General features: G+C 48.6%; 1 protein-coding gene across 2 annotated transcripts in view; it reads right to left on the minus strand.

The window, feature by feature from the left end:
• mpp7a (MAGUK p55 scaffold protein 7a) overlaps positions 1-15,000 on the minus strand; it is a 127,156-nt gene that overhangs the window by 46,892 nt on the left and 65,264 nt on the right. For both annotated transcript variants that reach the window (XM_062521079.1, XM_062521080.1), the window contains exon 7: positions 13,469-13,600. In XM_062521079.1, the coding sequence (XP_062377063.1) occupies positions 13,469-13,600 (132 nt within the window). The remainder of the gene's footprint in view (positions 1-13,468; positions 13,601-15,000) is intronic.

Below are 15,000 nucleotides of genomic sequence, written 5' to 3' on the forward strand. Positions count from 1 at the left end.
GGGTCATGTCCCAGCATCTGTCTCCTGTCTGTCTCCCTCCATTCCTTTCTGCAACACATCAATCATAACTCATTAATCACTCCTGCGCATCTCATCCATCCGTTCTCTTCTCATCCTGCCTGCCTCTCTTCTCATCCATCCGTTCTCTTCTCTTCCTCTCTCTCTCTTCTCATCCATCCATTCTCTTCTCATCCTCTCTCTCTCTTCTCATCCATCCGTTCTCTTCTCATCCTGCCTGCCTCTCTTCTCATCCATCCGTTCTCTTCTCATCCTCTCCCTCTTCTCATCCATCCATTCTCTTCTCATCCTCTCTCTCTCTCTTCTCATCCATCCATTCTCTCCTTATCCTCTGTCTCTCTTCTCATCCGTCCATCCATCCATTCTCTTCTCATCCTCCCTGCCGCTCTTCTCATCCATCCATCCTCTTCTCATCCTCTGTCCCTCTTCTCTTTCACCCTTTCAAAGGAGAGTTGCTGACTCACACGCAGACTTGAGGTTGAACCACCTGAGTTGGACTGCAGGAAGTTGAAACTCAAAAGCATGAGGGTAACATTTCTATATAATCTTAGCCCAAATCACAACTGCTTACAAAAGTAACATTGAGGTCCACGTTCCTAGTTTGCACTGCAAGGTTTTGTACTCAGAATGATTAATGGCAGGCTCAGTGACTTCTGCATACCTCGACACTAATGTAGCAAGTCATTTCTTTTGCCCAACTGGATGCACCAACACCACGGTGCACCACAAGCAGATTATTATTTCTATGTTTAACTAGAACATACTTTAGCGCTCTACTACGCTACAGCACGGCGATGGCTGCTGAAATCAGGGAAGTGAGCGTGCAGCTCAGCGCGCTGGATCAGAGAGGAGCTGGCTAATGGCATTTCAGGCTGCCGCGGCTATTGGCTATTGGCTATCGGTGGCGCGGTGACCAAGTGGATAATGTTTTCTCTTCGTCTGCGTCCCGTGGCCCGCGTGGCTCCTGGTTTGTGTCTGGCGTGGCGACGGCGGGCACCCTGGCACCGTGCGGGTGTCTCGTCCTGACCCCTCGCGGCGCGTCAGGCGGAGCCCTCTGCTTTGTGTCCGGCGTCCCGCGGAAGGGCCGACAGGGACAATTACGCCGCTGACACCTCGGTGTTTTCCTGCACCGGTCACGGCGGGGCGGCTAGCGGCTGACGACACTCCAGACCGTTTTCCCTGTCGCTTCCTCAAGGCCTCGGCGGTGACGGCCCAATGGCATGATGGGAAGAGCAGGTCCGTGCTCCGCGGATGACACGAGGCCCTAGGACATGGGTATTTCCTGTTAATCGAATAATTAGGCGCCATTATGTAACCCGAGCCCGTCGGTAGGTGAGAGCCGATTGGCCACTTCCCCTCTGGAGGCCACTGGCCTGTCAGCGCTGGGGCCGGCGGGTCAGATTCAGACAACACAATGAGTTAAAGCAGCTGAACACTAGACAGAGAGAGAGAGAGAGAGAGAGAGAGAGAGAGGGGGATAGAGAGAGAAAGAGAGAGAGAGAGAGGGAGAGGGGGAGAGAGAGGGAAAGAAAAAGGGGGGAAAGGCAAGAGCAAGTGAGAGAGGCAGGAAAAGTGATGGAGGAAAGAGGGTAGGACACACACTCAAAGGCCAACAAAACACACACACAGATTACATACACACACAGGCCTGAAAACAAACAGAATGAATCAGAGCTGCCAAGAGGGCATGTGTGCTTGTTTAGCTGAAGGCCAAGATGGTGGAGGAGAGTAGAGGGAAGGAAGGCATCGCTAGGAGAGAAGGCTGCTGGAGCACACAGTGTGAGGAGTGGAGTACAGCTGGAGTAGAGTACACATGAGAATAGTACAGTAGAGTAGAGTACACATGAGAATAGTACAGGAGGAGTAGAGTACACATGAGAATAGTACAGCTGGAGTAGAGTACACATGAGAATAGTACAAGAGAGTACACATGAGAATAGTACAGCTGGAGTAGAGTACACATGAGAATAGTACAGCTGGAGTAGAGTACACATGAGAATAGTACAAGAGAGTACACATGAGAATAGTACAGCTGGAGTAGAGTACACATGAGAATAGTACAGGAGGAGTAGAGTACATATGAGAATAGTACAGCTGGAGTAGAGTACACATGAGAATAGTACAGGAGGAGTAGAGTACATATGAGAATAGTACAGCTGGAGTAGAGTACACATGAGAATAGTACAGGAGGAGTAGAGTACATATGAGAATAGTACAGCTGGAGTAGAGTACACATGAGAATAGTACAAGAGAGTACACATGAGAATAGTACAGCTGGAGTAGAGTACACATGAGAATAGTACAGGAGGAGTAGAGTACACATGAGAATAGTACAGTAGAGTAGAGTACACGTGAGAATAGTACAGCTGGAGTAGAGTACATATGAGAATAGTACAGGAGGAGTAGAGTACACATGAGAATAGTACAGTAGAGTAGAGTACACGTGAGAATAGTACAGCTGGAGTAGAGTACACATGAGAATAGTACAGTAGGAGTAGGATGTGGGGAGCAGTACAGAGGAGTGGAGAGGAGAGACTGGGGGCACTTTACCACTACACTACAAGCACCTAATACACACACACACACACACACACACACACGCACACACGCACACACACTCTCTCAAACATACACAAACACACACACACACACACAAAGTTCATTATGTATGATGTGTGGGTAGTGTGTGTGTGTGTGTGTGTGTGTGTGTGTGTGTGTGTGTGTGTGTGTGTGTGTGTGTGTGTGTGTGTGTGTGTGTGTGTGTGTGTGTGTGTGTGTGTGTATAGTGTAGGGGAGCCACTGAGTCACTCCAATGATGGATGAGCAACAATCAACAGCAGCTTAATCAGCCACGCTGGATGACACCATATAAAGGTGATTACAGCTCAACACACACTAACACACACACACACACACACACACACACACAATCACCCCAGCTCAAACACATGCAAAGACATACACTCACACACTAACATGTAGAGAAAAAAAAAACACAGACATAAACAAAGACACACAAATCACTCACGAGTGTGTTAAAACACTAACTCACACTCATCCAACACAGACACACACACACACACACACACACACACACACACACAGGGAAGGAGACAACATTTATTTTAGACTTCTTTCTTTGCTTAGTTTTCTACAACTGAGGCTTCTAATAAAGACCACTAAAAATAGCCAGCACTTAAAACAGAGACTCCCAAAAGAAATCATATGGTAGAAAAGAAAGAGAAAGAGAGAAAGAGAACGTCTGTAAGAATGTGTGTGTGTGTGTGTGTGTGTGTGTGTGTGTGTGTGTGTGTGTGTGTGTGTGTGTGTGTGTGTGTTTGGAGGGGGGTTGCTAGTGGTGGAATGGACGCAGCCGGCCAATTACTCATCAGTAAGGGGATCCAGGGCGGCGGGTCGCTGTGGTGATGGGCTCCATATGTTGAGACCGACACACACACACACACACACACACACACACACCAACCAACACATAAATGCTTCTGATTGTTATTATAGGCCTGGCCAAGAGACGATAGCTTAATCTGTGCACCGGTGCTTTGAGACCTGGAGCTGCAACCAACTCTATCAGGCCATTACTCTGGCCCTACAAACGTGCATACGCATACGCACACCCGCACACACTTACACACACACCCACACACACACACACACATACAGTGGGTCCAAATTCGCACAAGCACACGGCTTTAACTAGGCGTTGACAAACGACTCACACTTCACATATTCACTCTCTCTAATGAGGGATTGAGGAGGGCAGAAGGAGGGAGAAGGAATAAAAGGATGGAGAGGCTAGGTATGAAGGCTGTGTGTGTGTGTGTGTGTGTGTGTGTGTGGGCGTACACCCTTTTTGTACCGGTGTATACATGTATCTGCCTATAAGCAAAATTTGAGCAAGACACATCACACACACACACACACACACACACACACACACACACACACACACACACACACCAACAATACTGTAAACACAGACCAAAGGTACGTAACCACAGTCCATCGGAGTCACAGTCACAGCCTTGTATCTTTCCGAGAAACCCATTTTAAAAAATTCAGGGCGACAATGAACAAACTAGAGAGGAGGACACAGACATCTAAACAAACACATAAAAATACATCAACAAACACATCATATTCACACTCATATATAGATTTACTGTATGTATGGAACATACATATGCATATATACATCACATACGTGGGGTACACACAGAGATATAGTACCCAAACTTAGCCTGGCAGAACCTGGGGTCTAAGGCAGGGTGTGTGGGCTGGCATGTTTGAGGTGTGTGCGTGTGTGTACGTGTGTGTGCGTCTCGGCCAGAAAAAACAAGCAGCCGTCTCTGCTTCACACACCCGGCGCTGCTGGCGAGGCGGCCGCTCATAACACGGTCATGCTGTGCGGCGGGAGACGCTGTCGTTTCTAACAAACATTAGTTTAGCGCGGGCGACGGAGGGAGGCGGAGGAAAACAAACAGCCCCGGCCCCGCCGCCACACCGCACACACCAGTGTTGGACACTCCAGTCACTTACACAGGGCCAGAGCGCCAACGGCGACAGGGCATGCACACACACACACACACACACTCTAACAAACACGCACGCTCACACACACACGCTCACACACATACACACACTACATAACACACACAGCACACACACACACACTTCCACATGCACACTTTGCTGGAGAGCTTGGGGAAACTAACACAAATGTAGTGGGAACCACATTCCTGCGATGGCTCTCAGCTCAGCAGATGTTGTCCATGGAAAAATGTGGGAATGAGGAGAATAGGAGTCCAGAGAAGAGTAGAGAGAGAAACACATTTTTGAACAGAGAGGGAGAACCACACACACACGTACACACACACACACACACACACACACACACAGAGCCATCAGATCTGCCCTAAAACCAACTGACACTTTAAGGCCAGAAATCTCACAAGAAGGCCTCAACAAACACGCTAACACACATTCAGGCATGCTGCTCTGAACAGCCTCAAAACGTTTTCCATTATATTACGTGTGACCTAACATGGGATGCTAGTATTGTTATCCTACAATACGACTGTTTAAAAAGGTTCAGGAGAGATACTCAGGTATGTGGCAGCAAACCCATGTTTGGGTCAGCTCTGGGGATTGGAGATCTGTGTTGCGTGACAGGTCACAGGATGCACATGGGTTGATGGAGTGACAGAGACAAGAGGAGGAAAGACAGAATATCACAGAGGAGGTAGAGTGGAGATGCCCTCATGTGTCAGGGAATGAGTGTGGGCCACCGTGGTGTGGATAGAGGGATGAGTGGAGGGGAAGGATGGAGAGATCATGGAGAGGAGGAGAACAGAGAGAGGAAGTCAGACAAGAGACAGGGGAACTCACACCGAGAGAGCTGGCAATAATGACTAAGAGAGAGAACAGAGAGAGAGAGAGGGAGAGAGAGAACAGAAAAAGAAAGACACACACACAGAGACAGAAGGAGAAAACTGAGAAATAGAGAGAACCGAGAGAGAGAAGAAAGAGAGAGATATATATACCACATGACCATGCCCTCTGTCTAACCTGCTGCCTGTGTAATTACCTGATTCATTAGATTACTGCTGATCATCACAAATGAAATGCAACACACACATCCACACAGCCGGCATGTGCTTGTGTAACCTCGCGTCTGAACTCAGCGCTCATTAACAGGTATTACAGCAGAGAAGAAAATTGGTGCTCATTACTGATAATTTGAGAATTCCTGGGAGGGGCTGCTGGGGACTGAGAATGGCTCGGCATGACAGGGAATACGGTGAGCAATGACTAGGAATGGCCAGGAATGTCTGGGACCGTATGGGAATGAGACAAAAAAAGAACCTTGGAAGATGAAACTCCATTTTCACTCATGTCAGATATGTATACCCTTATTGTACAAAAGTACTCCCCAGACAGTGGTAGGTGTGTGTGTGTGTGTGTGTGTGTGTGTGTGTGTGTGCGTGTGTGTGTTTGTGTGAGAGAGAGAGAGCAAGTGAGTGTGTATGCATCTACGAGAGACCATACACACAAACGTAATTTCAATGTTAAGCATTAATGTGTAGAGCGTATTGGTCCTAAATATATCTCGGTGACAGATGAGCAGATGTGTGCCAGTGTGTGTGTGTGTGTGTGTGTGTGTGTGTGTGTGTGTGTGTGTGTGTGTGTGTTTGAGTGTGAGAGAGAGAGAGAGAAGGAAAGTGAGACTCCACTCATCCGGTTCCAGACAATGACACGTTTGTGGAGTAGCAGCCTTTCATGTGTGGAGTGTGTTTGGCTTGAAATTATCCCACCAAGAGAACAGCACTTTAGAATGTCACAACTCATTCTCACACATATGCACACATGCACGCACTAACACGCACACACACACGCACACACACACGTGCACACACACATGCACACACACATGCACACACACATGCACACACACATGCACACATGCACACACACGCACACACATGCACGCACACACACACACACACACATGCACACACACACACACACACACACACACACACACACACACACACACACACACACACACACACACACATACACACACCTTCACACACACACGGAAGGGAAACAGGCAACATGGGACAAGCTGAAGTCCAGCACAAAGACAGCAGTGTGTGGATTGGAGTGAGCTGTGGGAACGCCAGAAATGTGAGGAGAACGAGAGTGCACTCCGGAGAGGAAACAGAGCTGTAAGAAAAACAGATATGGAGAGGTGTGGACGCGTGAACCTGTATATGTGTGTGTATATGTGTGTGTGTGTGTGTCCTGGTGTATGCTTATAGGTGTGTTTGAGAGTGTGTGATATAATTCTGTATCTGTGTGTGTGCAGGTCTATTTATGTGTGCAAATGTGTTTCTTGTCTTGTGTGACTGACCATGTGGTCATAGGTGTTTAGGTGTGGGTCTATGTGATGTACTTTGGACTGTACTTGCCTATGTGCTGTGTGTGTGTGTGTGTGTGTGTGTGTGTGTGTGTGTGTGTGTGTGTGTGTGTGCGTACGTGCCTATGTGCCTGTCTGCAGAAGTGCACAATGCCTATGTGTCTAAGGCACATGACACACTCCAGTCTTTCTGAGCGTCCAGCACTCAAACCAACAGGATGTGAGCCCGGCGTGGGGTTCCCCTTCACAGGAGCCCTGGCCCACTTAGTGGTCATCCACGCTGAACAAGCACCCAACACTGCTTCTGCTTTCTTCTCAAGGAACCAGCGGAACAATGTTCTTTTGGGGTGCAGGATAAGCACTTTTTTACTACAACAAGTGTTTCGTTTGTCTAGTTTGGAACACATCCATGTGTGTGCGTGTGTGTGTGCATTTGTAAGCATAGGTTGTACAGTATCTGAATCCATCCTGTTAGCGAGTATCATACTGACTTCATACTGCACAATCAATCTGCACACAACACACACAACACACACAACACACACAACACACAACACACAAAACACACACAACACACACAACACAACACACACACACACACACACAACACACACACACACAGGTGCACAGTGCACCAGACAAGTGCCGGCCCGTAAGACCCACCTCTGTGTTGGAGCACAAGGCTCCCCACGTCCCCAAGTAAAAGTGTCAAATTGCTGATGCATTAGCGCTAAGCGGCCGGCTCGATGGCTAGCTCTAAAGCGCTAACATGTGTGCGGCGGGACCGGCCGCTCTAATCTCATCTGCGCCGCCATTAATCCCACGCTATGACATTAGGGCCACACTGCCATTCTTCAAGCCCAACATAAACACGGGCAAATTAAGCCCCACTTCCCTCCATCATCCCTCACGGAGAGATGGAGAGAGAGAGCGAGGGAAACAGAAAAGAGTGAGGACACAGAGAGAGGGGGGGGGGGGGGTCATTCAATTGGACTTCTCTTGGTTCTTCTGATTAGACTGGCTGTTTTTGCGAGACTGGTACTCATGCTGTCTGTGTGCCAATGTGAGTGCTCAGTCAGTCAGTCAGTCACTCAACTGTAATTTGCCGCTGATTAAGCGGGGTTTATACATTGATTGTGCAAAATGTCGGAGTTATGAGGTTAATACACAGGGGCAGCCAATACATGGGAAGGCATTTCTTTTCTTCATTCTTCTTTCTGATTACAGCACGGTCTGATTCTGATTGAATGGGCTATTGGGCATCGGGCACTGTAGTTAATGCAGCTACCTAGTGTGGTCAATACATGACTGTTTGTTTGCTTGTTTTCCCCTTAAATACAACACTGCCATGCAGTTTTACATACAGCTAAATTACTGTATCACTATCAGTCAGGTCTGCCACTGATATGCAAGCTGGAACTGCTGCTCTAGGCAGAGAGGAGAGGAAAGAGAGTGGCACTGGAAGAGAGTGTGCATTAGCTCTGACAGATGAAAGCAGGTGACTGAACATGTGAGACATGGATGTGCACCAACAGATACAGTAGATTCACTCTTCTAACTGATTTCCCCTTAAGAAGTTCTCCTCCCAAGATGAAGAACCTTTTGGTCTGTAAGTGACCCTTCAGCCTTTCTGACAGAAAGAGAGAGGTAAGAGAGGACGAGCATGGGACAGAAATAACCTGCACTGGTGACTGGACTCTTCTTGATGGAATTTGTCGCTTTGGATAAGATGACAGAAATAGCAAAACTGGATAACGCTTGTCTATTTTTTTTGGCGCCTTGTTGAGAGCGTCTTTCAGCGGAGTGGCGAGCCTCAGATCCCAACACCCCAGAAGCTCCCGCGCACCTCTCTTCTCCTCTCTCCGCTGGGGCCGGCCCGCGCTGCGCTCCAGACCCTGGGTGAGGCGGCCGGCGCTCGGGAGACAGAGGCCGGATTGTTGGGAGCGAGCAGCGGGGAGCCGGATGGGCTATAAACAGACTTGGGAATTCCGCGGGGACTTGGAGGAGAACTGAAAACGGCTCCGCTCGACTAATCCGAGGAGCAGAACTCCGGTGGAATGCTGCGCTGCTGCCGCCGCCACCGCTACCGCCGTGCCGTGCGAGGGATGGCGAGGGGGGGGGGACAGTGCCAGGTAGGATGCCCAGAGGTGGCAGCATGGTGGCAAGCGGGACCGTGCTTGGCAGGCAGGGCGGCACGCAGACAGGGTGGGCTTGATGGTTCGGTGTTGTGCTGTATAGGGGAAGGGCTGATGGCCAGGCGCTAGCAACAGCGTCTGGATTGGCTGAAGTTGGCGTGAGATGGCAAAGACTGGCACGGTTCACTGAGTGCCCACCTCTGTGCCCATGAGTGCTTTTCCAGCCCTGGCACAGCGGCTAATGGAGAAAACCAGGCCTTTAAGAATCAACAGAGAAAAAGAGAGTGAAATAGGGACAGAGAGAGAAAGAGAGAGAGAGAGAGAGAGAGAGAGAGAGAGGGAGAATGAAAGGTTTGATGGGCACTAAAGGGGCTACAGACGCCTGACGTTGATACTCCGCCCTTGGCGTTGTCAGTGGCCAGACGCATGATGGGTATGTGGACGGCATGGCAGTTTAGGCGTCTCTGAATGGGAAACACAGAGAGCTCTATTTCTGTCCACTCCCTCATTTAAAACTAATCTATCATTCTCTTAAGACCTTAAAACGTCCCCCTCTCTTCATCCCTCTTTTTCTCTCTGCCTAAAGAGCTGAAGGATGATGCCAGTACAGCAGATGGGGCCCTGGAAAGTGGCTTCTGGGTTCTTGTAAACAGAAATTGCATGTGTGTGTGTGTGTGTGTGTGTGTGTGTGTGTGTGTGTGTGTGTGTGTGTGTGTGTGTGTGTGTGTGTGTGTGTGTGTGTGTGCGTTTATCACTGGAAGTGTAGGTACTGTAGATACCTCTTCAAAATCTATATATCTATCGCTGTTATAATTCAAATAATAGTGACAACAACTGCTAGATTGCATGGATTTATAAACCATAGAAACAAATACACGTAATTTATTCTGCAAGCTCCCAATATGTCAGCATCACTTTAAGTCTTATCGCCATAATATTAAACACACTCTCTTCTGCTACACATGCAGACACACACACACACACATCAGACACACACACACACTCACATACAGTGTCTGAGTTCTGCAATCTTATCCAAAGTGACACATTCTTCAATAAAAGTACAGCACTGGCTCGCTGTAGCTCTCCCTCTCTCTCTCTCGGTTCTCTCCAACACGTGTGTGTGCACCCATCCAAACCCAATCACTCCCCCTGCCCCTCTACACACTCCAATAATAAATCTGCCTCTATTCTCCAGCCTCTGGCTGCATGAAGATGTGAGCAGAGGAGAGAAGAGAGGAGAAGAGAGGAAACAAAAGGAGAAGAGAAGAGAGGAGAATAGAGAAGAAGAGAATAGAAAAGAAGAGAAGACAAGACAAGAGAAGAGAAGATAAGAAGAGGACAGGAGAGGAGAACAGAGAAGAGAACAGAGGATAGGATAGGAAAGGAGAAGAGAAGAGAAGAGAAGGGAGGAGAGGAGAAGACAGGATAGGAGAGAAGATAAGAGAAGAAAAGAGAAGAGAAGAGAAGAGAGGAGAGAGGAGAAGAGAGTAAAGTAGCCCAGTGGAGAGTGTGGGGTGCGGGTGGGGAGCAGAGCTAACCCCTCTCACCCCCTCTCACATGCTGGGGCTCCATTGCTGAAGGCTCCCTATAATGTGCCATGATGTCATGCTCTGAAAAATGATAGCAATTAATCAGCGCTACCGAACACCAGTCGCTCTAATCACAATTATACTAATGGGCACGTCAGACAGAGTGAGAGAGAGAGAGAGAGAAGAGAAATAGAGAGAGAGAGGGAGGGAGGGAGAGTGGGGGTACCGAGCAATATGGAGCATGTTAACTACATGAGAGGGAGAGGAAAAGGGAGAAGAGAACTGGAGAGGAAGAGTGCAAGAGAGACAGAGAGAGAGAGAGAGAGAGAGAGAGAGAGAGAGAGGGAAGAAGGAGGGGGGTAGAGGAAAGGATAGAGAGCAGCCAACTCTGTAGGAGATGAGGACGTCTAGACGTTTCAGGACTGATTGTATGAAATTGCCAGTTGAAGTTCACATCACGACCAATTTCACACGCCATGCACCAAGGGCCTGCACACTAACTACACAGACTTTGCCATCAGAAGCACAACACAGGGGTGTGTGTGTGGTGTATACGTGTGTGCGCGCCATCAGTCATTTCCAAGTGTCCGTGAGACAGTACGCAGTAAAAAAATCCTCAATATGCCACATATTGTCACAGCTCCAATATCCAAGTGCCAAATGTTGCAGACCAAGTCAACGCCAAAGCTGCACTGACAAATGAAAGCAAATTGAGCCACCACCACGGCCTCTAAGCCCTGGCCACAGGCATAACGCTCACCCAGCCCACTTCACAACACCCTTCTCTCCTTCAGTCTCTCTCTCTTTCTTTCTCTTTCTCTCTCTCTCTTTCTCTCTCTCCATCTCTCATTACGGGGTCAGAGCAATCAGGCCTTCGTGGACGTCAGAGAGGCTGGCGGAGCCTTCAAGTCCTCCAACAGAACAGGGCACATGGCTGGGTGTTCTCACAGAGCTGGCCCACAATGCACTACTCGTCGTCATGACCCAGAGGTCCGCCAGAAAACCTCCAGCGATATCCACCACACTGACCACAACACACAAAACACACACACACAACACACATACACACACACACACACACACACACACATACACATACACACTTTCTCACTCTTGCTCTATTTAAATATATGTACATAAGATGATGTCCAGATTGGGTTGAAACCAAACAACTCCCACGCAGCGGTAAACTCACCCTCTACAGACAACATACACATCTAATTAGTGTCAGGCTGAACAACACAGAGTGGACGCAGTCCATCACTTTAGCATACACCCAGCTCTAAAACAGTAAAAAGGGCATCTGCAAGTACCATTCTCTCTCTCTCTCTCTCTCTCTCTCTCTCTCTCGCTCACTCCCTCAGTGACCCACACAAAACACACACACACACACACACACACACACACACACACACACACACACACACACACACACACACACACACACACAGCATGGCCACAGGCTGTCTCAGAACAGCGGGAGCATCATTACGCTAAACTCCCCAAAACAAACAGAAAAACACTGAGGAGAAAAAAAGAGATGAGAAAAATGAGAAAAGCAGACCGTCTCTGTTCTTGTGCGCTGGTTTAAAGCACATCAGGGATAGGCAGCACACGCTGGGAGAGAAGGCGAAAGAGAGACAAAGAGCAGGCGAATATGAAATGAAGGTAAAAAACGAAAGAATGCATCCTTAGCTCATCCTAATTACAGAGATTTGAAGAGGCCATGCCTAATGGCACACACACACACACACTTCCGGAGTTTTAGAGAAAGGGGACTAAGGGGTCTCTTCACCACTGGACCCCTCCCAGAGGTGTGGCCCTCTACTGCGACGGGGCCTCCACGACCATGACATATACAGACCAAACCACAGAGAGGAAATGAGAGTGGACACACACACACACACACACACAAACGTGCACGCACACATATATATACATATACAAACCAGATCAAAGAAAGGCGGGGCTTCCGCTGTAGAACAAAGTGCGGCACCAATGATGACAGAGAAGACGTGACGGACAGGCCAGATGGGGGGACTGGGCAGGACTGGGGCCTCACACGGACATGGAGACTGAGCTCTGCTGAAGAGCGCGCCAGCTGACCACAAGCTGTGTCTGTGTGTGTGAGAGAGAGTGTGTGTGTGTGTGTGTGTGTGTGTGTGTGCATGTGTCTATGTCTGTGTGTGTGTGTGTGTGTGTGTGTGTCTGTGTGTGTGTGTGTGTGTGTCTGTGTGTGTGTGGAATGTATGGCATGTTGGATCTAAAGACGCATGACCAACCAAGGAAATGGAAGACGAAAGCGAGGAGAAGAGTAGACCAAACAAACCACAGCTTCTGTTGGTGATACCATTGACTGGGAGTGCCTCTCTCCTCTCTCACTCTCTCTCTCTCTCTCTGTGTGTGTGTGTGTGTGTGTGTGTGTGTGTGTGTGTGTGTGTGTGTGTGTGTGTGTGTGTGTGTGTGTGTGTGTGTGTGTGTGTGTGTGTGTGTGTGTGTGTGTGTGTGTGTGTGTGTGTGTGTGTGTGTGTGTGTGTGTGTGTGTGTGTGTGTGTGTGTGTGTGTGTGTGTGTGTGTGTTTACATAGGGAGAGGTTTAAAAGACCTACCGATTCTGTAGGGTGAGAGTGTGGTGTGTGAAATGAAGATAGAAAGTGTCTGTGCATGAGTAGGCCAGCTCATATTGGTCCTGTGCTATGAGTGTTTCTGTCTGAACTTGTGTGGCGTGTGTGTGTGTGTGTGTGTGTGTGTGTATGTGTGTGTGTGTGTGTGTGTGTGTGTGTGTGTGTGTGTGTGAGTGTGCGTGTGTGTGTGTGCGTGTGTGTGTGGGGGGGGGGGTACACTGACCAGTGGCTCCTTGTTCTTGACTAAGCGGATGATCTTGACTGAGTCCTCCTCGTCGTCAAGGTCGTCTGGCAGGGGTGGCAGCTCTGGGTCATAGCTCTTCTGGGCCACTGTATCATGCACGGACAACAAACTCTGGGGAGCCACCACACACACACACACACAGACACACACACACACAGACACACACACACACACACAGAGAAAGAAAACTGAATGAAAATGGCCCACCGGTGACTGGATGTAAAAGGCAAATCACTAATCTTTATTATTCTGGTGGCACACTGTGGCTTAATGTGAAGCACATTTTGGCCCAATGCCAGCTCTGATGGCTGTGTTTAATCCTGAATGGCGCGGTGGCGTGGGACACAATGGTGCTGCTCCCTTCCCACTGGACAGCGTCGCCACACATCACAGGCTGAGACGCACACACTGTAATGAAGTTCACAGCTGAGCCACATACTTCACACCCATCAAATACTGAAAAGATGGAGGAAGTGAGAGAGAGACAGAGGAAGAGAGAGAGAGGGAGGCAGAGAGAGAGTGACAGACAGAGAGAGAGAGTGACAGAGAGAGAGAGAAAGAAAGAGAGAGAGAGAGAGAAAGATGGGATCTGTGGACATTTGGGAGCATTTAAAGACTCTGATCACACAGGCCTGGAAACATTCTGCTTTTTTTCTTTCCTTCTCTTGTTTTTGTCATAAAATTGTCTTCCATTCATATGGGCCTGATCAATTAAAGCACTAGGGAGAGACTACGGGAGGGTGGGGGGGGATACGGAGAGAGAGAGAGGAGGAAAAAGAGTTTTATGAGAGAGTACTGCACAGCAAGACCTAAAACAGATGATGAAAAAGAGACAGAGAGAGAGAGAGAGAGAGCGAGAGAGAGCGAGATTGGGGAGGGAAAGGGGGAGATGCATATTTCAGAAAAGTGTTTACGGCACTGATCTGAATGGGTCAGCCATCCTGTGTGTCTCTTTGTCTCTCTCACTCTCTCACTCACACACACACACGCTCTGCTGGATTTTAGGAGTTTGATGGTTTGACACCACTGTCCGCTGAAGCCAAATGCACCTGGAGTCTAGTCTTAACAGGTGTGTTTCAATAATGTGCACTTCAATCCACCTCATATATAAAATCCTAACAAGTGACACACACACACACACACACACACACACACACACACACACACACACACACACACACACACACACACACACACACACACACACACACACACACACACAGACACACACAGACACACACAGACAGACAGACCCATTAAAGCTCCTAATTAAGGGGAGCGCTCATTATTTCTTGGCCTTCGTGACTGAACTGAATCTCGCTGACAGTGAGAGTGATGGGTGCACACTCAGGTCATCCATACCACACACACACTGACCTGGATCTCAATCTGCTGGAAAGAACACACTCATTCCACTACACTCACATAAAAAATACACACACACACACACACACACACACACACACACACACATACACACACACACGATCCTTTATACATACACACACACG

This window comes from Sardina pilchardus, chromosome 19, assembly GCF_963854185.1.
Source record: "Sardina pilchardus chromosome 19, fSarPil1.1, whole genome shotgun sequence".
Taxonomy (NCBI): domain Eukaryota; kingdom Metazoa; phylum Chordata; class Actinopteri; order Clupeiformes; family Clupeidae; genus Sardina; species Sardina pilchardus.